Here is a 27239-nt window from a genome sequence, read left to right on the forward strand (position 1 = left end):
AAAAACAAGTTATTTTTAAACTGAAAGTAATGAGCGACATTAAAACTTAAAACGAACAAAAAATATTCTGTATATGAAAGGGGCTACCCCTCCTCATCGCCCCAGTCTATACATTCATTTTTTTATTATTTTAAATGTAGAGTTGTGAGGAAGAGTCAAACTTTAGCGTAAAGAGCTGGGCGTTGCTGAGGGAAAGCCCATTTCATACACGGAATTATTTCTGTTCGTTATAAGTTTTAATGTCGCTCCTTACTTTCGGATAAAAAACTTGTTTTTTTACTTAATTTTTGAACGTTTCTGAATTACTGCAGGTTTTTATTTTGGCTCACCGTCGATGAACAATTAAACTAAATTTGTTTATTAATTTTAATTTTGGCTAAATGGCTTTCTCAAAGTTTTGATCGGACGATTTTGACAAAAAAGGGGCAAGGGAGGGGGCCTAGTTGCTTTCTAATTTTTGGTTACTTAAAAAGGCCACTAGAAATTCTAATTTTATTTACGAACGTTTTTATTATAAATAAACATGCGAAGCTTACAAATTAACTTACGTAACGAACTTCTATCCTCGTATTTTTATTATGTATATGAGGGGGTTCGCCCCTTCGTCAATACCTCGCTCTTTACACTATAGTTTGAATTTTGTTACAATTCTTTAAGAACGATCCCTGAACTACAAAGCCCGTTTGATTTAAAAGATAGCTCTTTGAAATTACTAAGAATACTTCAGCGATAAAGAGCGAGGAATTGAAGAGGGGACAAGCCCCCTCATACATGTAATAATTTCTATTCGTTTTAATGTTGTTCCTTGCTTTACTTTAAAATAAATTTAATTTTTTGTTGTGTTTTTAAATGACTTTGGAAAATCTAGCGCCCCCTTCATGGAAATTCTCTTCCCCCATGGAAAGATCCTCTCACGTAACCCACTCCCCCAACACCCCACCACCAGATGAATTACCCCCGAAAACCTCATTATACTTTCCAATAATCAACACTATATGTAAATAATTTGCTAAGTTCATAACTTACAGCCCTTCCCACGGGGACTGTGGGGGATTAAGTCGTCCTCAAAGACATAGTTATTAGATGTTTTAACTATGCCGAACAACACGACTATCTCAAAATTTTGATCTTATGACTTTGGGAAAAAATGAGCGTGGGAGGGAGCCCAGTTGCCCTCCAATTTTTTTGTCACTTAAAAAGGGCACTAGAACTTTCAATTTCCGTTATAATGAGCTCTATCGAGACACTCTAGGACCACTAGGTCGATACGAGCACCACTGAAAGATAAAAACAAAACAAATAAACACGCTTTCTCCTCGCAAAAAACATAAAATGCCACATTTTTGCAGATAAGAGCTTGAAACCTCTGCAGTAGGGTTCTCTGATACGATAAAACTGATGATGTAATTTTCATCAAGATTCTATGACATTTAGGGGATGTTTCCCCCTTTTTTGAAATAAGGACAATTTTCACAAGCTCGTAACTTTTGATAAGTAATACTAAATTTACTATTTAAATACTATTTAAAATGAGCATAAAATTCCAATTCTTTTGATGTATAAGTTGGTATCAAAATTTCATTTTTTAGAATTTCGGTTACTATTTAGCCTGGTCACTCCTTATTACAGTTCCTTACCACGAACTGTTTGATTCTTCAGTGTATACATAAATATACAGGGTAAAAAACACACTGCTCACACATCTTACAATGACTAAGCAATGCCGTATCCAGGGAGGGGGGTTTAGCCAGTTTGTCCCCCCCCCCTGAAAATTTTGCCAGACTCGTAAAAACGCAACAAAATTGAATATGAACAAATCTTTGATGAGTTTATTTTTAAAAAAATGGTAGCCCCCTCCCCGAAAAAATACTGAATACGACCCTGTCGATATCAAAACATGTTGAGTTCTTTGTATTTGATTTAATTAGCTTGAATACAACAACCTCTTCTTAAAACGAATTGCAGTCTTTATTACCGGTTGACATCCTTTAGTATATATTCGAAACTATTAAGTGAGGAAAGTTCTTATTGCACATGTCAAGTTTATATGGCTTATCATCGATGTGAGTTACTAGATCCATATTTAATTGACTCGGATAAGAAAAATCTTCTTGTATAGTTGACACTAATATTGACACTAATATGGTTTGTGATCCGTGTACGGTTTTTGGTGTATTTTTTATCGCTGGGAAAAGTATTTGTTACATATCTTACAATTACATGGTTAGTTCTTCGATGTTGATTTAACTAACCAGGATAGGAAAACCTCTTCTTGCAAATTTCACACTCATGTGGTTTATCACCGGTGTGATTTGGTGAAACTTCCTGGATCAGAAAAGGTTTTCTCGCAAAGGTCACATTGATAAGGTTTTATCACCGTTGTTAGTTCTTCGATGTAGACTTAATCGAGTTGGATAAAGAAAACTCTTGTTGCATGCATCACATTCATATTGTTTATCACCGGAGTGGATTCTTATATGTTTATTTAAATGTGGACGTCGGGAAAAATTTTTCTTGCAAATTTCACATTGATGTAGTTTCTCACCATTATAAAGACTTTGTTTTTTATCTACGTTTGACCCTTCAGAAAAGATGTTCTTTGCAAAACGAATCCCTAAAGGAACAGTTTCACTTATTCCCTTATATCCACGAATTTTTTCTAATTCTGATTTCACACATTAATGTAAAGAGTTAATAAAACCTTCTGTTTTGTTTAGCTTGCTTGAATGATCGCTACAGAAGAACGCACTTGTGGTACCAAGAACGCACAGAAGAACGCACAATAAAAATAAGTGTCAATAAACCTTTTTTATTGAATCAGAAAAAGGGTCTTATGAATCCTTTTCAACCATTAAATAAAGAAAACTGTTTTCTTTTCATATTGAAGTAAAGAGCAACATTAAAGCTTCAAACAAACTGAAACTATCCTGTGTAAAGTGAGATGCCGCTCCTTTTATTTATTGGATATTGAGGATTTAATAGCGCTTAATTTAAGCTCTTCGCTAGTATATTTTAGAGGTTATTACCTTCGGAATGTTTACATCATGAAATATCGTTTTTCTAGTGTTTCTTTCTTTCTAATTAAGATATCCAGTTTCGCATTCAATCTCATGGAATGAAAAATGAAACCATTATGAAAATCAAGAAGACTGGAAAGAATTAAGGAAAATAAACTTAATGTTTAACATATGATATATCTTAATGAGCTTTAATTTTATGCACGTATATGTATCTGTATGTTAAGATTTTCTCAAAACAGAAAATAAATTTTCTGAAAATTTGCTTCTCCCACCCAGCAACTATAAAATTTGTCATAAATCGTCAGCTGATTGGAATTAGAGACTCCTGAACCCAACCACTTAAATTAGGTGCCATTGTAGTGCAACAACAGAAAGGTTATGAGAAGAAATTGAGTCACCTGGACTTTTTGGGTATTTGATTTCCATACCGTAACGAAAACAAAGAAGTAATTTCTTCGTGAAACCGTGCTTTGCTGATAAGGGACAGTTTTGTTTTGTTTTTTATCTCCTCACGCAAAAAAGGCTACAATTAAAAATTTAAAAAACACATTGCAATTTCATTATGATTACCGGTACTTTTAAATAATATATCTGCATAGATATCCAAAAAATGCTAGGGAAAAAAAAAAATAAAAGTAAGATGATTTTGCAGAAGATGTTAAAAACCTGTCAATCTTTTCACCGAACCAAGCTCTGGTCCTTGGTACTAATGGTATAATAATAATTCATTTTTAACCTACTAAAATACAAGACAAGTGGAGTAAATAAAAGATAATGAAAGAAAAACAACACAGCTATGCGAGATGTATGTGTTATGTATCCGATTTTATGTGTGTTTAACCAGCTGAATTCAAATATTAGGTTTTTTATGTCTAGCAGGTCAAATTTTGAAGTATGCGAATATAATGCCACACAACACTTAGTATTCTAAATGAAAACTAAGCATCGTTGGGAAAGAAATAACAATTAATTCTTAATTTCCTATGCTTACTTTAAAGGCAACAAGTGAAACCAAAAACCATAGCAATCCTTGAAGAATATAAACTAAATTCACCAGTCAAATATTAATCTTAGAAAGTTACAAAAGCACGAGCAACGATAGTGAAACTTCGCAGGCCTGTTTTAGAAAGCTTTCTTTCATGGTAATTAATGTTCATATGGTTTTTCTACAGTGTGATTTTTTTAAGAAGCAATATATTGGAACTTGGAATAAAATTTTCCTTACATATATCTCACTCAAATGTTTTTCTCCCGTATTCAGTCTTTTATAAACTATTATATTGTAATTTGAGAAAAACGTTTTCATAGATAAGTTACACTTTAAAATTTTTTCCCCAGTATGTGTTTTCATATGTGCTCGTAAATTATTCTTAAAAGAAAACATTTTCTAACACAATAAACCCCTAGAAGCATCTTACCAGTAAAAAATTTAGCTTTCTTTAATTTTCTTTCATCACTAGTAGCTTTTGTCAAGTGAATAAGCTGTGTCTCCTTCGACTGGCCTCTGCATCAATGACGAAATTAACCGCTAGGGGGATCACTTCAGAATTGATAGAATCATTCTTCAATTCCTCCAATGCATGAGAAAAACTTATCCCTTAGCAGTCAAAATATGAATCTCTTTCTTATTTTAAATATATACTCTAAAGACCAAGTACAAAGGAATATTGTCATTTGGCTTCGACTGATGTTTTTCAAGTAGCAAAGGAACATTAATGCCTAAAGCAAAAATACATTCTATAATATCTGCATGCAATGGCTCATGTTTGCATTGATTTTTGGTATCGAAATTCAGTTTCATATGAAAAGATGTTTTCTCATTTAATTATTTCTGTTTTTAATTTGTTCTTGAAAATAAGTAATATACTAGGCAATAATATACTTAAAAATAGAAAGCGAAACCATGAGCGAGCGAACGAAACGAGTATGAAAAAATAATAGAAAATCTTTCAAAATCATCAATTCTAGCTAAACAAAAATTAAAAGAAAATTATCGAAATTCAAGCTTAAAACTCTACACAGTAAAGGCAAAATCAAGTTAAAAAATAAAGTTCAGAAGCATTTAAACTGAACACAAGCTAAGTTTCTAACTGTTGATTGTTAATCACGGTAAATCTGGGCAATATAATCATGGAAGGGATTACTCAATATTCAATATATTTTCACAAGACAACAATGAGTACAGTATAATTTCCTCATTACAGTATATAGTACAGTATATATTTTCACAAAAGTAATTTTTTTTTTAACATAATTATTGACATTAAAAATAGACATCTTCCCTGAGCCAGTAGTCCTTTACTATTTTTCATTCATAAGTTTTAAGCCCGAATACATACCGGACAAGACAGAAGAGGCGTTGCAATCAACAAGCCCGTAAACACCCAACAGGCATTCCCTTCTTATATTTTGAAAAACTATTTTTGGGAATATTTTCATTGTAAAAAGCCCTTTTTTGACATTTCACTGAAATATTGCAGCAACGACAAATTTGTCAATTTGCGATGCATTGCTAAAAGTGAGAAAATGGACAAAATAAAAAAGAGCGAAAAAGAAACATGACAATATACAAATAACCAAATAAATAAGGAAAGCTTTTCTATTATAAAAGAAAAATTATATATGATTTTAAGAATATGTTTTCAAGAGGCATCATCAACCAACTGTAAACAATTGAGCAACAGATCCCTCGAGAAAGAAAGGACTTAAGAAGCAAGATCTGTATGTTAGAAGCTCGGGAGCTATTGCATCCTCTCATTTTGTAGCTTTGTTTATCTGAAGTCTTTTCACTTGAATCAAATCTCCATCGAAAATTATAGGTTCCATTTTACTTGTCACAATTTCTAGGATGACCGACTTCGAATTACTATTTAAAAATTGTTTAATCTCATTGAACATGAAACTATTCACTAAAACTGATTAATAGTAAACTGAGCAGTTTTAGCTATTATATAATCTTGATGTCAGGACTCAACAGGCTGCTAACGCTCAGTAAGGATTGTAGATAATTATAAGACCAAAACATTTCTGATGGGACAGAAGTAGGGAAGACCCTAGTGTGTGAAGTTCCATGATCATCCTAAACCAAAACGACCCAATGTTCCAAATCTATTGATCATAGGTGAAGAATGGTTTTGAATATATTTTAAAAAATATGGATTTTAACACCAAAATACAAAAAGAACAACAGTAAACATAAACGGCAAACTCATCAAAGACAGATGCTGAAAAGAGAGGAGTATGGAGACATTTGAGCCTAAAAGTGACGTGCGAGACCAATCAAAAAATTTTAAAACAAGAGCTAAGAGCTCATATGGCACTTGTGACGAGGTTGGAAAAGCCAAAAGACAAGAGCTCATATGGTATGAGCTCTTGACTCATTCTAAAGAAGAACGAGAGCTATGAGCTCATATGGCACTTGTGACGAGGTCGTAAAAGCCAAGAGACAAGAGCTCATATGGTAGGAGCTCCAGCAAACTTCTAAGAATCAGTAGATTGCTTCAAAGAGGCTTAATACCGGTAGCGATTTAAAATAAAAGCTCTGAGTCGTAAGGTCCTTCTAAATATAAAAATTCATTGAGATCCGATCACCCACTCATATGTTAAAAAAACATCAATTTTTACTTTCCCTTCAGCCCCCGAGATGGTCGAATCGGGGAAAACGACTTTATCAAGCCAATTTGTGCAGCTCCCTGACACGCCTACCAATTTTCACCGTCCTAGCACGTCCAGAAGCACCAAACTCACCAAAGCACTGAACCCCACCCCCTGACTCCCGCAAAGAAAGCGGATCCATTCCAGTTATGTCAATCACAAATCTAGGACATTTATAAGCGTTTTCCGAGATTCTCGGTTTCCCTATCTAACTCCCCCCAATGTCAAAAGATCTGTTCGGGATTTGAAATAAGAGCTCTGAGACAAAAGTTCCTTCTAAATATCAAATTTCACTTAGATCCAGTCACCCGTTCTTAAGTTAAAAATACCTCAATTTTTCAAATTTTTCCAAATTAACAACCCCCAGCTCCCCCAAAGAGAACGGATCCGTTTCAATTATGTCAATCACGTATCTATAACTTGTTCTTGTTCTTCCCACCAAGTTTCATCCCGATCTCTCCACTCTAAGCGTTTTCCAAGATTTCCTGTTTCCCCCTCCAACTTCCTCTAATGTCACTGGATCTGGTTGGGATTTAAAATGAGAGTTTTAAAGCACAAGATATTTCTAATTATCAAGTTTCATCAAGATCTGATCACCGGTTGGTAAGTTACAAATATATCATTTTTTCTAGTCCCCCCCCCCCCACTCCACCAAAGAGATCTGATCCGGTCCAGTTATGTCAGTCACTTATCTTAGACTTTAGCTTATTCTTCCCACCAAGTTTCATCCTGATCTCTCCACTTTAAGCGTTTTCAAAGATTTTTCCCCGGCATGACACTGGATCCGATCGGGATTTATAATAAGAGATCTAATTTACGAGGTCCTTCTAAATATGAAATTTCATTAAGATCCGATCACTTCTTCGTAATTTATAAATACCTCATTTTTTTATTTTTTAGGATTAACCCTCCCCCCAACTCCCCCATAGAGAGCAGACCCGTTCCGGTAATGTCAATCACGTATCTAGGACTTTAGCTTGTTTTTCCCACCAAGTTTCATCCCGATCCCTCCACTCTAAGCGATTTCCAAGATTTTAGGTTTCCCCACACCAACCACCCCTTCAATGTCACCTGATCCGGTCAGGATTTAAAATAAGAACTTTGAGACCCGCTATCCCTCCAAACATCAAATTCCATTAAGATCCGATCACCCGTTCGAAAGTTAAAAATACCTCCTTTTTTCAATTTTTCCGATTTAACCATCCTCCCACTTCACCCCCCCCCCAGATGGGCGAATCGGGGAAACGACAATTTCTCATTTAATTTGGTCTAATTCCTGATACTTCCGCCAAATTTCATCGTCCTAGCTTACCTGGAAGTGCCTAAAGTAGCAAAACTGGGACAGACCAACAGACAGACCGACCGACAGAATTTGCGATCGCTATATGTCACTTAGTAGATACCAAGTGCCATAAAAATTTATTACGACTATGACATTGCATTCTAAAGCTTATATCAAACCAAAACACTTCTATGTTTAATTCCCTAGCCTATTTTTGTCAGACAAAATTTGTTTTCGTCCAAAAAAGAAAAGGCAGCTGTTGGAAAGCAGAAATGAGAACTACAAAATTATACTCATATGCTCCAACAGAATAATAGCTCATATATCAAAAAACCTAAGTCGTCTTGGGCAAAATTGTTTGTGGGTGTAGTCTTTTCACGACAGGCTCTAGTTTAATGTGACTTTTTACATGTTTGTTCAAACTCCTTTTTCGTGAAAAAGACAAATTACACTCTCCACATTTATAAGCCTTATCACCAATGTGAATTCTCTGATGAGTACATAAACTCGAGCTCCTACTAAAAGTTTTCTTGCATATAGCGCACTCGAAAGGTTTTTCCCCAGTATGAGACCTTCGGTGCTCCGATAAATTAGAGCTAAATTTAAAAGTTTTATCACACGTATCGCACTGATAAGGCTTTTCACCAGTATGAATTCTTTGATGACTTGTCAAACCAGAACTTAAAGCAAAAGTTCTTTTACATACAGGACACTCAAAGGGTTTTTCCCCTGTATGAATTCTTCGATGACCAGATAATTTGGAGCTTGTTACAAATTTTTTGTTACAAATTTCGCACTGGTAAGGTGTAACCCCAGTATGGATTCTCATATGCCTAGCTAAAAAACTTTTACAATAAGATGTTTTGTCACAAACTTGACACTTATAGGGGTAAGTTTTGGGTAAGTGTTTCTTTTGATGGATATATAGCTTGGAAACTGAAACAAAAGTTTTTTTACACAGTTCACAGTCATACTGTTTTTCACTAGCATCGATCCTCATGAGTTTGCTCGGAGATGCTGTTGATTCAAGGCTATCGTCCATTTCAACTGGCACTTTTTCTTGTAAGACAGCTGCTCTCTGCTCAGTATATCCCTCTGCTATGGCATCAGACGTATCGTACAATAAAGGAGCCATTTCGGTTTTAATGTGCAAGCAGTTTTCACTGCTATTTTCAAGAAACACATAACTATCACCCGCAACCTCACCCTCTGAGTTCAGGCTTATTTCTTCTTTTAGATATATACTATCGAAACCAGGCACAGAAATAGTTTCACATTGTTGTTTAGATTGCTCATTCTGCAAAAACGAAGCCATGGTGATATCTAGAATAAAATACAATTTCAGATATCTTATAAACAATGCATACCCAAACAAGATGCTTAATCAAGTTCTTTTAATACAACACAAGTAAGAAAGTTCTCAAATTTATACCAAAGGGAGGAAGAAAAGAGGAGGATGGACGATATATATATCTATATATATATATATATATATAAATAAGTTGTTTGTTTGTGTATCTGTCTGTATGTCCGCATATGACGTCTGAATTATTTCATCATATACCAATTCAAAAACGAATGTATTCATGCCGAAGTAGCTGAGTTGGTAAAGCATTATGTTCCAGGTTCTAGGTCCGAGAGGTTCCAGGCTCGAACCTTGGCTTTAGCATTAATACAAAAGAAGAAAAAAAAACTAAAAAAGGTAAAAACTACAAAAAAAACGAAAAAGAAAATACTAAAAAAACTAAAGAAGCTAAAAAACTAAAAAAAAACTAAAAACTAATACAAAAACTAAAAACTGAAAAAGAAAAAAAAAACTAAAAAAGGAAAAAAACTGAAAAATAAAGGAGAAAAAGAAAAAAGGAAAAAAAAAACAAAAAATTCATTTCATCATATACCAATTCAAAAACGAATGTATATACAGACTGGGACACCGGGATACAAATGACGACCGGAACACCGGGAATATGACTGACGAAATTACAGACTGTGACACAAATGACGACCGGGACACAGGGAATATAAATGACGACCGGAACACTCAAAGAGATATTACAGACTGGGACACAGGGACACAACTACAACGGGGACGCCGGGAGGCACAGGGGGGATAACGGCTAGTCTATATATATATATATATATATATATATATATATATATATATATATATATATATATATATATATATATATATATATATATATATATATATATATATATAAATAAGTTGTTTGTTTGTGTGTCTGTCGACCGACTGACGTCATGTTTGTCGACTGACGTCATTATGAGGATTGAGCTGTATGTCGTCATGAAGTTGTTTGTCGACTGACGTCATGTTTGTCAACTGATGAAATTACAGACCGGGACACAAATGACGACCGGGACACCGGGACACAGGGAATATAAATGACGACCGGGACACTCAAAGAGAAATTACAGACTGGGACACCGGGACACAAATCACGACCGGGACACAGAGAATAACAAATGACGACCGGGACGCCGGGACACAGGGAATATAAATGACGACTGGGACACCGGGACACAAATGACGACCGGGACACAGGGACACAACTACAACGGGGACGCCGGGGGGCACAGGGGGATATATAAATGACAACGGCGACACAGGGAATGATCGATTAGCAATCACCATCAACAAAGCTCAAGGGCAATCATTAGAATCATGAGGTATAGATCTGAATACGGATTGTTTTCCCATGGACAATTATATGTTGCATGTTCAAGAGTCGGTAAACCTGACAATCTATTTATATGCACCGACAATGGGACAGCGAAGAATGTTGTATATCCGCAAGTTTTACGTAGATAAAAACACACACATATATATATATATATATATATATATATATATATATATATATATATATATATATATATATATATATATATATATATATATATATATATATATATATATATATATTCACAGGTGGGACACAGGGACACAACTACAATGGCGCGTAACTAATATAGCACGTAACAACTTACGCGAGCGGGGGGGGGGGGGCTTGGGGGGCACGAAGCGCCCCCACCAACAAGGTCCCCCACCACCACCAGCTAGTATATATATATATATATATATATATATATATATATATATATGGGCGCTCCTCAAGTGGGAATAGAGTTGACCGCAAGGTCTCCAGTCTTACGGTACCCCGAAAGGGTCGAGGCAGCCCTTTGCAGAGGTCGTTCATAGATCTGGATCATACGCCCTGTCGCAGTTGTCCCTCTATAGAGGATCCTTCCACAATTGTGTTCTACGTCACCATGTAATTTCACCCATTGCTGGGAGAAGGTTTGTAACTCATGGGACGAGTGGAAACGCCGCTGGACCCTGTAAGTGTACATTTGAGAGGCCTTCTTCCTCCTCCACCTGGAGGACAAGGACCCAAGGGACAAGGTCCCACCTTGGTCAGTGCCTCCTATGGATGTACCCAACACATCAGTAGGGCGTTCCCCTATCACCACCTAGGGACACACTGAGTGGACCGAGGGAGACCTCTAAAGAGCAGCATGAACAAATCAAACAGTTCGTGGTAACGAACTGTAGTAAGGAGTGACCCGTAGTAAGCAGTTGTCCCTCTATAGAGGATCCTTCCACAATTGTGTTCTACGTCACCATGTAATTTCACCCATTGCTGGGAGAAGGTTTGTAACTCATGGGACGAGTGGAAACGCCGCTGGACCCTGTAAGTATACATTTGAGAGGCCTTCTTCCTCCTCCACCTGGAGGACAAGGACCAAAGGGACAAGGTCCCACCTTGGTCAGTGCCTCCTATGGATGTACCCAACACATCAGTAGGGCGTTCCCCTATCACCACCTAGGGACACACTGAGTGGACCGAGGGAGACCTCTAAAGAGCAGCATGAACAAATCGAACAGTTCGTTGTAACGAACTGTAGTAAGGAGTGACCCAGCTCAATAGTAACCTAAATTCAAAAAATGAAATTTTGATACCAATAGCTACATCAAAAGAATTGCATTTTAATGCTGATTTAAATATATAAGTTTCATCAAGATTAGTCTTACCCATCAAAAGTTACGAGCCTGAAAAATTTGCGTTGTTTTAGAAAATAGGGGGAAACACCCCCTAAAAGTCATAGAATCTTAACGAAAATTACACCATCAGATTCAGCGTATCAGAGAACCATACTGTAGAAGTTTAAAGCTCCTATCTACAAAAATGTGGAATTTTGTATTTTTTGCCAGAAGGCAGATCACGGATGCGTGTTTGTTTGTTCGGTTTTTTTTTCCCAGGGGTGATCGTATCGACCTAGTTGTCCTAGAATGTTGCGAGAGGGCTCATTCTAACGGAAATGAAAAGTTCTAATGCTCTTTTTAAGTGGCCAAAAAAATTGGAGGACAACTAGGCCCCCTCCCACGATAATTATTTTCCCAAATCAACGGATAAAAATTCTGAGATAGCCATTTTATTCAGCGTAGTCGAAAAACCTTATAACTATGTCTTTGGGGACGACTTACTCCCCCACAGTCCCCGTGGGAGGGGCTACAAGTTACAAACTTTGACCAGTGCTTACATATAGTAATGGTTATTGGGAAGTGTACATGCGTTTTCAGGAGGATTTTTTGGTAAGAGGGAGGGGTTGAGAAGAGGGGGATATGCTGGGGGAACTTTCCATCGAGGAATTTGTCATGGGGGAAGAAAATTTCCATGAAGGGAGCGCAGGATTTACTAGTATTATTTAAAAAAAACAATGAAAAAATAAATATTAAAAATGTTTTTTTTTAGCTGGAAGTAAGGAGCAGCATTAAAACTTAAAGCGAACAGAAATTATTACCCATATGAGGGGCTCACCTCCTCCTAATACCTCGCTCTTTACGCTAAAGTATTTTTAGTAGTGTCAACTATTTATTCTACGGCTTTTGTGATTCAGGAGTCATTCTTAATGAATTGGAACAAAATTTAAGATTTAGTGTAAAGAGAGAGGTACTGACGAGGGGGCGAACCCTCTCATATATGTAATAAAAACATGAGAACAAAAAGTTCTTTACGTAAGCTAATTTATAAGTTACGTAATTTAGGAAAACAGTCTTCCTTTTCTCCTTCTGTCTCTTTTTTTTATGTGTTTGTGCTGTTGCATTGGTGATTTCTCTTTTCATAATATCTTTTACTAATAAAAAGATTCGTAAAAAATTAAAAGTTCAAGTTGCCTTTTTAACTAACCAAAAAAATGGAGGGCAACTACGCTTCCTCTCTTGCTCTTTTTTCTCAAAATCATTCGATCAAAACTATGAAAAAGCCGTTTAGCAAAAAAAAAAAAAAAAAAAAAAAAAAAATGCAAATTTCGTTTTAATTATCCTTCTGCGGAGAGCCAAATCAAAACATGCATTGATTCAAAAACGTTCAGAAATTAAATGTAAAAAAAACACATTTTTTCAACTGAAAGTAAGGAGCGACATTAAAACTTAAAACAAACAGAAATTAATTCGTATATGAAAGGGGCTGCTGCCTCATCAACGCCCCGCTCTTTACGCTAAAGCTTTTACTGTTTTACAAAGAAGAGTTGAGAGAAAGAGTCAAACTTTAGCGTAAAGAGCAGGGGGTTGACGAGGAAGCAGCCCTTTTCATATACAAAGTAATTTCTATTCGTTTTAAGTTTTAATGTCGCTCCTTACTTTCAGTTGAAAAAACGTGTTTTTTTTTATTTAATAAACTCATAGAATCAATGGTTAAAACATAATGATGCCTCAGAACAGGGAAAGAATAGAGGAAGGGAAATTTTTCTCCTAAGACTAATCTGAACGATATCCTCCAGGAAACACGTAATTAAGGATGGAAAACAATGTTTTTAGCGACTTAACTTCGTAGGCCCAGCCTCAACGCATCTTCCTCAGTGTGAAGTATCTAAGAAGTATCTAATTAACTAATTAGCCAGGTTCCTCTATAGGAAAATACAACTATGCTTAAGGTGGAACTGTAGCATAATAAAAATCAAGTTGCCATTTTCTGTCATGTTAGACGTCAGCCCGGCGGCTTCAGTTTCGGGTCCTGGCAGAGCTACACTGCATGCTTTTATACATAGAATCTCTTTGTCACGTATCTTCTCAGCCTCTTGTTGATGTCATGGCGTCATCATAGGTTCGATACAATCAAGAAATGATAAATACGAGTTAGTCCTTGAAGTCGTGACCTATTTAGATCGTTTTATGGCCAGATATGTCGATATACCAGTTTTACAAAAAAAAAAAAAAAAACAACTATGTAGCCGAATTCAAGGCCAGGCCCCAGCACTCAACAGGCTTATATATATTGATTCTTGTTGTTTTCTTGTCTTCTAACAGCAGATAATAAGACCTTCTTCTCGATGTTATTGCTTCAGGTTAGGTTTGATAAAAGCACCCTAGGAAAAACATTAACAAGGCAAATAATTCCAACGAAAAGAGGTTTTAGATAGATACACGGTTGTTCGTTTAAAAGGAGTATAAATGTTCATTATTCGCTTGTTGTAAGTAATGAGGCGTCAAATAAACAATAACGAGTCAAACATATCTTGAGTCAATTCCATCCTCCTTCCTGTTAACACATGAAAGAATCATTCATTTTATACGATTTGTTTTCATCTGAACTCATAAACGACGTTACTCATACGACATTTTAAATTAAAGCTCTAATCGAATTTGGCACAATCCTCGCGTTATTCTTTAGTTTTAAGTCATGAGGTGTCAAATCGGCAATTTCAATTCAATCAAGAAATTTTGGCGTGGCTTCAATTTGTTCTTCCTCTTACTCCTTCAGAATCACACATTTTGTATGATCGGTATTCCCCAGGGATTCTTAGTGGTTTTCACCGCTACTTCTTTTCCAAACAGAAACTTCGTTTATGATTCGATATGATCATCACTGTGGCTTGTCTTCCAGCCATAGATTGTAATGTTCATTAGTCATTACCTCAGATATTTTTTCCATGACTATTACTTTAGCCGTTTAGATTCATGCGTCATCTTATATAATTCCTTAAGACATAATGGATACTTAAAACAGTCTTTTCAGTTTCTAAAAATAGATCACTGTTGAAAAATTGTCGTTTGTAATTCAACCTGATTCTCACTGTCATTTGTTCCATACCTATTGTTTTTGCTTAGCAGTTATTACTTTCACTTGTTTTACAATCATTTTCATTTGTGCCACATATTCATTAAGTAACACCTTAAATATTTTTCCATGCCCTTTGCTTTTTGGATAAGTCTTTTCAAATTTCTTGTTGTTCAAATGACGTATCTTTTCCAACCGTTGAAATTTAAATCGTGTCATGTTGTTAGAAACAGACCTCAAATTAAAAGCAGCGCCTTCGAAAAATTGCAGCATTGTAATTCGATTATTCTTGGCCCGATATTTAGGTCTTTTGGTACTGGATTCGGTTTTACCACCTTCTGCTCCAGGTTTCTTCTAACCACAGCACCAACAGGCCTAAACGCTGCTTAACGGAAAATAGTCACTGGAAAAGACCCTCTCCCAATAATCCCATTCCCTACAAAGGATGTATTGCGTTATAATTTTCAAAGGGTATAACAAACGGTCTACTCTAAAAGAGGAATCAGAGGTAGCCAATCTAGCGTTGCCAATAGTAAAGATCCATAATCCTTCAACATATCCTTACTAGTATTCTGCATTCAATTCATATGGAAGTGGCTGGTAGTGTAAACTGCAAAGGGGACTCATTTAATTGGAAATCGAAAGTTCTAGCATTTTGTTTTTACATCAAAAGGAACGGAGAGGCAACCAGTCCACTCCCAGATTTCACCTAAGAAATCTCTTCTTCTCCAAAGACAACCGATCAAAATTTTGAGACAGCCATTGGTTTTTAATTAGTCCAAAGGTCAAATAACTATACCTCTGGGGTTGACATCCCTCAAAGCCCCAATAACAAGGGCTATAAATTACGCATGTTGCCGATTGTTAACACATAAAGTATACTATAGAGAAACGAGGATACGCTTGATTGGTGAAATTTGAACATAACATACAAATAAAAGAAAAGTCGTAAAGATATAAATTAGAAGAGACACTTTGTTCAAAATAATCAAAAGTAGTAATAATTATGCCTCAAAGGATACAATACCCCCCCCCCCCCCCCCGCAGCACTGGTGTGAAGTATATAAATACTGCAATAACCCCATCGTTTACATACAAAACCTACAACTATTGAAAGGAAGCGCCTCTGATTCAGTAAATTATGGAATGTTGAGGAGTATGTTAAAAAAAAACAAACAAAAGACACCGTCTGAATCCACAACGGCAGAGGGTATTAAGCTGAAACTCTCAGGGAATGTAAGGAGATGATGAAAAATCGCCCAAGGCAACCAGTCTCCCTCCAATGGTCTTTTAAGGTTCCCTGCCACCAAAGACACCTGGTCAGAATTTTGAAAAAGCCATCTTGCTCAAAATATTCTAAAAGTTACATAACTATGCCTTCAGGGACGACAGAGAGCCCCACAGCTCATAGGACAGGCTTAGTAAGTTATAAAAGCTGCCCACGAATTATTCTTTAGAAGTCTTTAGAAAGACTTCGGATATTAAGGTGAAAAAAATGCAAGGTTGTTGTCAGTAGTATCGTCATAATAAGGATTATTATTGAAAAAGGGGACATGTTTGGTCCTTGGTCTTTAAAAAATACTTGGAGTATTAAGAAGAAACTTTGAGGAAATGTCGAATACAATCAAAGCACATTATGCTCATGCTAATTGTCAAATGGGTGTATCAGCAATATCTAAGGAACAGCTCAGGGTATTAAATTGAAACTTTCAGGAAGAGCGATTGGACGGTAATCCACTTCCTCCTGTACTTTTCATACTCCCATTCCCTTTAATTCTTATTGTAATTTTGAACAAGCCATTTTACTCCAAATTTTAAAATCGCTAATAACTACGCTTCCGAGGATGGCATGCCCCCAACAGACCCAGGGCAGGGATTATGAATTATGCAAACTGCCAATTCTTTACGAGAATGATTTATCACTAAAAAAGGGACAAAAATTGATTCGGGGGTGTGTCCGAAAAGGTTCGGGGCATGAAAGGGAAACTCTGGCGAGTGTAGAGGGGTATGATAAACTGAACAGAAGATACTTTACATAAGTCTTTAGAAAGACTTCGGATACTAAGGTGAAAAAAATGCAAGGTTGTTGTCAGTAGTATCGTCATAATGATTTTAAAGTCATGCTATCCCTAGTTTTAAAGATAACCCTATCCCTGCTTTTAAACGCAGCCCTATCCTGTCATTCCAAGACAGCCAGCAGGTGTGTGATACGTCATGGGGAATGTTTCCGAAGGGACACAGAGCACGTTACGTCATAGCAATGTTTTCTAGGAGATGCAGGTGTCTGTTAATTCATAAGGAATGTTTTCTAGGATATGTAGGTGTCTATTACGCAATATGAAGGCTTTACTTTGGTTGTAACGTAATAAAGAGGGTTTAATTTAGTTGTTACGTAGTAGGGTTTGGGAAGTTACATAATAGCGTATGTTAGAGTTCACTAGTCAAGCAAGGAAGTTTTTAAGACATTTATCAAGACGTTTCAAAACAACCTAAGACGTTTTTAAGACATTTTTCTCCAAGACGTTTCAAGACATTTTCCAAGGAACATCTTAAAGATATTCTTTAAGACATTTCTCTTCAAGACGTTTCAAGATATCACAAGATGTTTTCTAAGACTTTTCCCTTCAAGACGTTTTTTCATGATTTCTTTAGTTCTTACATAATAAGGGTATGTTTACTTATGTTCATTATGACGCGTTCACACATAACTTATTTCTTCAGTCCCCCGTGGGGGATCCGCGATTGTAACTGAGGATGACACACACACGTGGATGTTACGTAATGACGGTGCACACATGGGATGTTACCTAATACTTTAAGAGATTTCATTTTCTTTCAATGTGTTTTTCCCAGGGAACCTTTCTACTCGAAGCCTATTAGGCTTAGGTAACTTGTTCGTCTGTTATTCCGAGCAAATTCAGTCTAAGAGTTCTTGCATACAAGTCCAGTGGACATTGTCTATCAACATCAACCAAAAATCAATCCAATTCTTTAATCCCTTATTTCTGTGACTATTTACCTTAGTTCTGCCCAAGGAATGACGCATAGACGGATAATAGATAGACTTATCAATCAACTAATAAACTGACATCATTTTTATACAATTCTAATAAGGGCTTATGTCAAATTTGCCTCTCACTCAGTCAGACTATCTGTCTTGGCTTTTTCTACAATTAGCCGAAGCTTGATGTCCAAACCTACTTGATTTTAATCAATCACGGCCTCAACCGAGTCCGTTGGTTTTGAATTAAAATCATATGCTGCACCTACAAACATGAACAAAAGTTTTCCTTTTCTTCTTAGGTGAAAACCTATGAAATCTTTTCTTCTAAGATTTCACCTAATCTCGTTACAGGTAAATTTAAGCCACATTAAGATATTTTTGAGAGCTTCTAATGAAAATGTCTCGTTTCTTTGAGCCAAGACTATGCACCCACGGTTGACAAGCGCACACTTAATTCGTGTTTTCTCTTCAAATTTCACATAATCTCGTTATGGGTAAATTTAAGCTACATAAGATATTTTTGAGAGCTTTTAATGAAAATGTCTCGTTTCTTTGGGCCAAGACTATGTACCCACGGCTGACAAGCGCACACTTAATTCGTGTTTTCTCTTCAAATTTCACATAATCTCGTTATAGGTAAATTTAAGCCACATTAACATATTTTTGAGAGCTTTTAGTGAAAATGCCTCGTTTCTTTGAGCCAAGACTATGCACCCAAGGTTGACAAGCGCACACTTGGATAATATTTTATCTTCAAATTTGACATAATATCGTAGAGGTAAATTTAAGCCCTATTAATAAATATTTCTGAGAACTTTTAATGAAAACACCGCGTTTCTTTGAGCCAAGCCTATGCACACAAGGTTGACATGCGCGTATTTGAATAATATTTTCTCTTCACATTTCACATAATTCTGTTAGAGGTAAATTTAAGCCACATTAAGATAATTGTTAGGAATTTAATGAATATGCCTCGTTTCTTTGAGCCAAGACTATGCACTCCGGTTAACTAACGCATATTTCGATAATATTTTCTCTTCAGAGGTAAATTTAAGCCATATTAAGATGTTTTGGAGGGCTTTTAGTGAAAATGTCGCCAAGACGACGAAACCCCCTGTGGACAAGCGTACATTTGAATAATATTGTCTCTTCAAATTTCACATAATCTCGCCAGAGATAAATTCATGCCCCACAAGGTTATTTTTGAAGCTTTTAATGAAAATACTTCGTTTCTTTGACTGAGTGTTAAATTTCGCTCCCCCCCCCCCATCAGTCGAAAAATTCTTTTAACAACTTTCAGCTTAACTTTAAACTCCAGAAAATGTTAGTCCAAACATGTCAAACCACCATGGCAATATGTGGGTTAACCACCCTAGCAACCAATTTTGGAGTGGGAGGGTTGCTATTAGAGATAAATTCAAACCTAGGGGTCTTAATAAAAATCTCTCATTTCATTGGCTGGATGTTAGATTTGAGTCACCCTACCGCCAGAACATTCATTTAACACCTCACACCTCAACTTTAATCTATAGAATATGTTAGTCCAAGCAATTCTCACCACTGTGGCAGTATGTGGCTACCCCGTGGCATCCCAATAATACATATTAACATATTAACGATAATACATATTAACAATAATACATAATACATTTCTGTGACATTTTTCAGATATTTTCATGATTAAAATTGATTTAAATCCATTGATTCATGTTTTTCGCAAGCCAACCTGTGATACACCATGTCAATTCATGCCACCGTGTCACACTATGACTGGTCCCTTGGCACCCTCTCATCATTCCTAAGATATTTTCAAACATTTTTTTTATAAAACTTATGCTTTAAATCCATTGATTCGTGTTTTCCGTATGCAAACCCCTTGGTGCTGACCCCCCTAAAATAGCTTCACATCACCATTGCATTATGTGCCTGCCACTTGTGGCACCCTTCATCTTCATCTAAGTGTTTTCTGATGTTTGAATACCCCGATAGACGTACTTTCTTTTATTTTTGTTGATATTGTTTTCTATCAATTCCTTACATGTGCCAGAATGCCCTTAATATAAGTGTAAAATTCTGTGTAGTAAAGAGGAAAAAGAAACACTTTTGATCATGTATGAAGGTGTGGCATATTCTAGCCATAATGGTATTTTCGCTTTTATTTCATCCCTGGTAGTAATATTATCTGATAACGCTCTCTAAAGCATTACTTAACATGCAGATACATACCAAGTGTAAGCGATTCCTAGTAATCGATTTTCCCCTCTGCATCTCAATTAATGCAGTCATAAGAAACATGTAACTATTAGCTTAATCATTTTAGTAAGCGGGACATAAGAATTCTCCCGTGTAGAATTGGTTATTTCTTAGAATATATTTCCTAAATCAAAATATTACAAAGGTTTTCATAGTCCAGCTGTCTATAGCGCAATTCTATTGGATGAAAATGGTCCTTTCGAATCTTAATGTGAACATAAAATCTTTAGAATATAGAGCCTCATTGAAAAAACGCATTGAAATCAAACAGTTCGTGGTAAAGAACTGTAGTAAGGAGCGACCCGGCTCAATAGTAACCGAAACTGTAAAAAATGGTTACATAAAAAAATCGCACTTTAATGCTGATTTTAAATATATAACTTTCATCAAGATTAGTCTTTCCTATCAAAAGTTGCGATCCTGAGAAAATTTGCCTAATTTTAGAAAATAGGGGAAAACACCCCCTGAAAACACAATCTTAACGAAGATCACACCATTAGATTCAGCGTCTCAGAGAACCTTATTGCAGAAGTTTCAAGCTCCTATCTACAAAAATGTGGAATTTCGCATTTTTTTTTGCCAGAAGACAAATCACGGATGCGTGTTTATTTGTTTTTTTGTTTTTTCCTAGGGGTGATCGTATCGACCCAGTGGTTCTAGAATGTCGCGAGAGAGCTCATTCTAACGGAAACAAAAATTTCTATTGCCCTTTTTAAGTGACCAAAAAATTGGAGGGCACCTAGGCCCCTTCCCACGCAAATTTTTCCCCAAAGTCCCCGAATCAAAATTCTGAGATAGCCATTTTATTCACCATAGTCGAAAAAACCTAATAACTATGTCTTTGGGGATGACTTTAATCCCCCGCAGTCCCCATGGGAGGGGTTGCAAGTTACAAACTTTGACCTGTGTTACAGACTGTGACCTGTGTACACATAGTAATGGTTACTGGGAAGTGTGCGGACGTTTTCAGGGGTTTTTTTTGGTTTGTGAGGGAAAGTCGAGGTGGAAGGGCGGTTACGTGGGTGGATCTTTCCACGGAAAAACTTCTCAATTGGGAAGATACTTTCAATGAAGGGGGCGCAGGATTTCTTAGCATTATTAAAAAAAAACGATGAAAAAATAAATATGAAGTTTTTTTTTCTACTGAAAGTAAGGAGCAGCATTAAAACTTAGAAAGAGCAGAAATTATAACGCATATGAGGAGTTTACCTCCTCGTAATATCTCATTTTTATACTAAAGTATTTTTAGTAATTTCAACTATTTACTCTACGGCCTTTGTGATTCAAGGGTCATTCTTAAGGAATTGGGACAGAATTTAAGCTTTAGTGTAAAGAGCGAGGTGTCGACGAGGGGTGAACCCCCTCATATACGCAATAGAAATATACGAATATAGAAGTTCGTTACATAAGTTAATTCGTAAATTACGTATATTTTTCACTAATGAAAATGTTCGTAAAAAATTAAAAGTTCTAGTTGCCTTTTTAAGTAATCAAAAAATTGGAGGGCAACTAGGCTTCCTCCCTCGCTCCTTTTTTCTCAAAACTTCCGATTAAAACTATGAGAAAGCCATTTAGCCAAAAAAAATTAATATGCAAATTTCCTTTTTGATTATTCATGTGCGGAAAGCCAAGACCAAAACATGCATTAATTAAAAACCGTCCAGAAATTAAATTAAAAAGACAAGTTTTTTAAATGAAAGTAAGGAGCAACACTAAAACTGAAAACGAACAGAAATTACTCCGTATATGAAAGGGGCTTTCCCTCCTCAACGCCCCGCTCTTTACGCTAATGTTTTTTACTGTTTTAAGAAGTAGAGTTAAGAGAAAGAGTCAAACTTTAGCGTAAAGAGCGAGGCGTTGAGGAGCGAAAGCCCCGTTCATATACGGAGTAATTTCTGTTCGTTTTAAGTTTTAATGTCGCTCCTTACTTTCATTTAAAAAACCTGTATTTTTATTTAATCTCTTAAAGTATTATGTAACATCCCATGTGTGCACCGTTATTACTTAACACTCACGTCTGTGGTCTCCTCAGTTAAAATCGAGGATCTCCACAGGGGTCTGAAGGACAAGTCACATGTAAATGCGTCATCCTGCACATAAGAAAACATTTCCCTACTACGTGTGAACTAAAGAAATGCTGGAAAAATGCCTTGACGAAAAAATGTCTTAGAAAACGCCTCGGGATGACTTGAAAAGAAATGGCTGAAAAAACATCTTGGGATGTGTTGAACCCTCTTGAAGAGAAATCTCTTTAAAAACGCCTTGGGATGTCTTGAAACGTCTCGAAAAACGCCTTGAAGGAAAATGTCTTGGGATGTCTTGAAACGTCTTGAAAAGAAATGACTGAAAAAACATCTTTGGATGTGTTGAACCCTCTTGAAGAGAAATCTCTTAAAAAAACGCCTTGGAATTTGTTGAAACGTCTTGAAGAAAAATGTCTTAAAAATTTCCCTACTTGACCAGTGGACTCTAACAAGCCCCATTATGTAACACTCCAAACCATATTATGTAACACTCCAAACTCTATTATGTAACAATTAAATAAAACCCTCCCTATTACGTAACAACCAAAGTAAACCTTCTTAATTGGGAAACAGACACCTGCATCTCCTAGAAAACATTCCTTGTGACGTAACAGGCACCTGCATCTCCTACAAAACATTTTTTTTGAAGTAACATCTACCCGCGTCTCTAAGATAACATTCCCTATGACGTCGCAAACACCTGCTAACTATCATGGAATGACAGGATAGGGTTGCGTTTAAAAGCAGGGATAGGGATGTCTTTGAAGCGAGGGATGGGGATGACTTTAAAATCATTATGCCGATACTACTGTTGTCAAAAGGGCGCATCAGAAACATCTAACGAGCGGCTAAGGGTATTAAATTGAGTTTTCCGAGGTATGTTGAGAGGGATGTTGGAGTAATCTGAAATTAGCCAGCTACCCCCTTGCATTTTTAGATGCCCCCTCAACAGTGATAAAAATTTTGAAACATCATTTTGTTCAAAGCAGTCAAAAGTCTATAATTTATGCATCTGAGGATACCGTGCTTCTGCAGATCCCGGGACAAGGAGTTTATATAATGGACTTTGTCCATATTTTACATACAGGTTTTATCATGGGGAAAGATGGGAATGTTTGATCCTGGATGAGCTCCAGTAGGGAAACGGGTAAGACGTGAAAAATCGGGAAATGGTGAGAGGTCTGAAGAGTTAAATCAAAAGACAATATTTGCACCCGGCTATCGAAAATGTGTATCAGCAATATCTTAGGCACGGGTAAGAATATTAACTTGAAACTTTAGGACCACTACTACGGTGACTCTCCCTTCTAAATGGGACGTGGAATGCCCCATTTAGGCATGTAATGGGACTAAACAAAACCGGTAAAAATACACAAATCTGACAGCATTCTAATGTAAGGATATTTATATTCAAAATATTATGCAGACTCCGCTAATAATGACTTTTGAAGCTGAAAGTACTTTTGTAGAATTTGTGAGAACACACTTGTTTATACATTAGTTTCAAGATATTCAAATGAAAGATCACAGGTGACATGTCACCTAAAAATATTTTGCAGAGACATTTATCACCAATATCTGCCATTAGTGATAGTGGCACCAATAGCAACGTTTATCCTGAGCATTCAGGAGAGAGGGAGGCTCAATTGGATGTAACTTAGTAAACAGTTCAATACAATACCTAAAACGGTGCGTGCGAATACTACCACTAACTAGAATTTATCACCTAAAATGACCGTCCGCGGTCTCACAATTTCGTGGCGTTTTGCAAAAAGGGCATAAGACCGTTTTTTTTCCAAAAATGAATTAAGCATATGGTCCGAAAGAGCCCTTTGAGTTCCAAGGCCCTTTTTGCAAAACGCTATAGAATTGCTCACATTCCATCCTACATACTCTTTTCAAAACTTAATTGTCTGCTGCCTCTTTTAAAATCTTTCCTTATAGCCTCTTTCCAACCAATTCTAGGATAATCTGCTTTTCTTTTCCACAAAGATTGTAGAAACATAAACTTTAATTTAAAATCAACTTGAACTTACAGAGCAGGTTGATCTGTAATTCAGATCATTTACAGGAGTGAATGGTAGTTAAAGACGTATTTCGCCCATAGTAACCAGTGCCATGCAAAGACATAGTCAATAGAGTTGATTTCTTTACTTTATTATATTAACAACAAAGCTAAAGCTAATAAATAAATATTAAGTTAAAGTTAACAAATATTAACAGCATATTGTGGCTAATAAATATATTAATAATAATGTTAAATTTATAAAACATAGTCAGCAAAGTTAATATGCCTTCCGTTAGACTTTTTGCGATAAAAAAAAACTTTCTAGGCCAAAAATATAAACCTTTTATGAGACAATTCTGAGATCATTATATGACAATTATAATTATAATACATACAGCTTAGAAATCGGTGGTCTCTCGCATTGTATATTTTCCTTTAAAATTTTACATAATGCATATTTATGCATATAAAACTTTAATTGCATTCAAAATTTCTTAAAATTGCAAATAAAAATTGCAAAGTTGACATTAAAGAGGTGCAGTGAAGGGAATGGTCGAAAATCCCTTAGACAAGTTACGACATGAAAAAAGAAAATAAAAAGGGACGAATAAAAATAAAAGAAGCGAAAAAGTATATGAGCAAATTAAAGAAAGATAAAACCAAACACGGTTTATTTGCGAAACTCTAATTGTAGAAGAGGGACATACCTTTTATGTGCGAAGAACTTGAACTCAGACGCTGAGGATGCAGTTCCAATTTTACAGGGATACAAGGTTCATTTTCTACCTGTTCATGGTTAGTTGACAAATACGGATTTATACATCCAACAGGCTCTTCTTCATCATTTGAGTATGTACCTTCTATTTCTGAAATAAAAGTAAAATAAGTTTAGAAATCAATTTGAAAGACAAACTTTTTTGCAGTAAACCTATACCAAAAGGAATAAAAACTACTTCATTTCAACTAAAAGCAGAAAAAAAATTAAAACTTAACCCAAAAAGACAAATATTCCCTGTAAGAGTGGGGCTGCCCACTTTTTAGGCTAAAGTTTACAAGTGCTACACTGAAAGCATTAACAAGGGTTAGGTAATTACATGTGTTTAAAAAGACTTAATATTGGAGAGCGGAGGTTTAAGAAGCAGCTCTCCTATCGTGAAAAATAATTTTTTCAAAGGAAAATGACTCCAATAGACAGTATTGCAGCTTTGCTATTTTTGCGGCATAATTTTCTTCCTTTCTTCCTTTGCTAATTTTTGCTGTAATTTTCTACCTTTCTTCCTTTGCTATTTTTGCTGTAATTTTCTTCCTCGAGGTTAAAATGACCAAAAATGAAACAAAACAGGGATGCTGCAAGTTCAGCTGGACTTTAAGCACAGAAGAATCAATTTCAAAATGGATCTAATAATTTTGCATTACAATTTCGAAGCAATAATGCCTAAGCATGGCCTCGGGTGGAGATACTGCTACAACTACTAATAACAGCTCTTTGCAACACCGGATTGCCTGGGGCCAACAGAGCTACTCATACTCCACCTTCATCTCAATCTATTCAAAACTTACCTTATTACACCCTCCTTAAAAATTCAAATTTTGTTAAATCCTTCCTTATGATCTCATCAAACCCCTCGATGGTTGGGTGAAAAGGACCATCGTTGGATATCTGCCGTCTTTTATCTGCAGGAAAGACACTTCAACCTTCCTCTTCTTATAGCCCCCAAAAGTAAAATTGCGCCGCTTTTTTGTACAACTTACTGTTTGAAATACAGTCAATCAGACGGGAAATCAAGTAATTTGTAGACAATTCTACTAGAAAACTTCGAACATATCTTCTCCAGTCTTTAAGAGTACCCATGTTTCAGAGCCATACTTGAACACTGCCATCACTATTTCTTGTAATATTCGAATCTTGGTTTATAGACTTATTTTCTTGTTTGGGAAAAATTTTTCAAATGTGAAAAAAAACACACTGAGCTTGGGTGTTTTCTCTATTTTTGGAAAAACAATCTTGGCTTCTCTACTATATTACCTTCACTATATCCATCATCTTAACTGATCTTACCACCTAAGATCTCAACTTAATGGATTATCCACCTATTATTCACTTAATCGATCTTTTCCTTATCCAATATCACCAGTTTAGCTTCGCTTATTACCAGTCTAAGCAACCAACTCTTCTTCACATTAATTTTCAAACCAATTCTTGCACCCTGGACTCAGAAAACCCCAGCAAAACATTCATTTTACTGGAATTTTCATTTAGGACGCTCAAATCGTCTGCACAATCTTAGTCACGGAGGGTTTTACTTTCCCATTTGACTCCACTCCCTCCCATAGCCTTTCGTATTCTCCTTAAGGCGAGGTCAATCAAAATGAACAAAATGAACAGGAGTAAAACCCCATCCTCCGTAACTACTGGTTAAATAGGAAACCAGCTTCTAATCTCATTTGCTATCTTCTCCGCGGTTAGGTTATTCTCTTACATAGCGCGAATAGCTTAAAAATGTATGTATGTCGGATACCGTATATGGGTAGGACATTCGTTAAAAGTCTTCTGTCGGCTGGATACAAAGCTTACTCATAATCTATATAAAGTGAGGAGGACCAAAGGATTCTGATGACTCAGGTAGTTTTTATTTCTAATCTAAGAATGAGCAATTGATGGACGTACTCTCTCTCCCTTTCCTAAAACGACACTGTTCTTCTCTTAAAACTTTATCTACTGCATGTTCAAGTCTAAAAAGTACCATGTATTTGTTTGTTTCCAAGTATTTGTTTCTGATGGTCTTAGAGAAACCAGGCTAATGTCTCTTAGAGTAACCCAACTCACTCTTATCACCATTCTTACAGAGGGATTTAATTCAAGCTTTTTGTAGAATGTCCAAAAGCTTCCCCTTTTAATTATAATAAATTAT

General features: G+C 36.0%; 1 protein-coding gene across 1 annotated transcript; it reads right to left on the reverse strand.

Moving 5' to 3' along the window:
* Positions 1–5160: 5160 nt before the first annotated feature.
* Positions 5161–25173, reverse strand: LOC136028040 (zinc finger protein 235-like; the record flags this gene model as incomplete). The annotated part of the gene is given in 2 exon segments (XM_065705630.1): positions 5161–9279; positions 25035–25173. Coding segments are annotated over 2 exon segments (1128 nt in total), but the record flags the coding sequence as incomplete, so codon positions are not given.
* Positions 25174–27239: the final 2066 nt, after the last annotated feature.

The sequence above is a fragment of the Artemia franciscana genome, chromosome 6 (assembly GCF_032884065.1).
Source record: "Artemia franciscana chromosome 6, ASM3288406v1, whole genome shotgun sequence".
Classification (NCBI taxonomy): Eukaryota; Metazoa; Arthropoda; class Branchiopoda; order Anostraca; family Artemiidae; genus Artemia; species Artemia franciscana.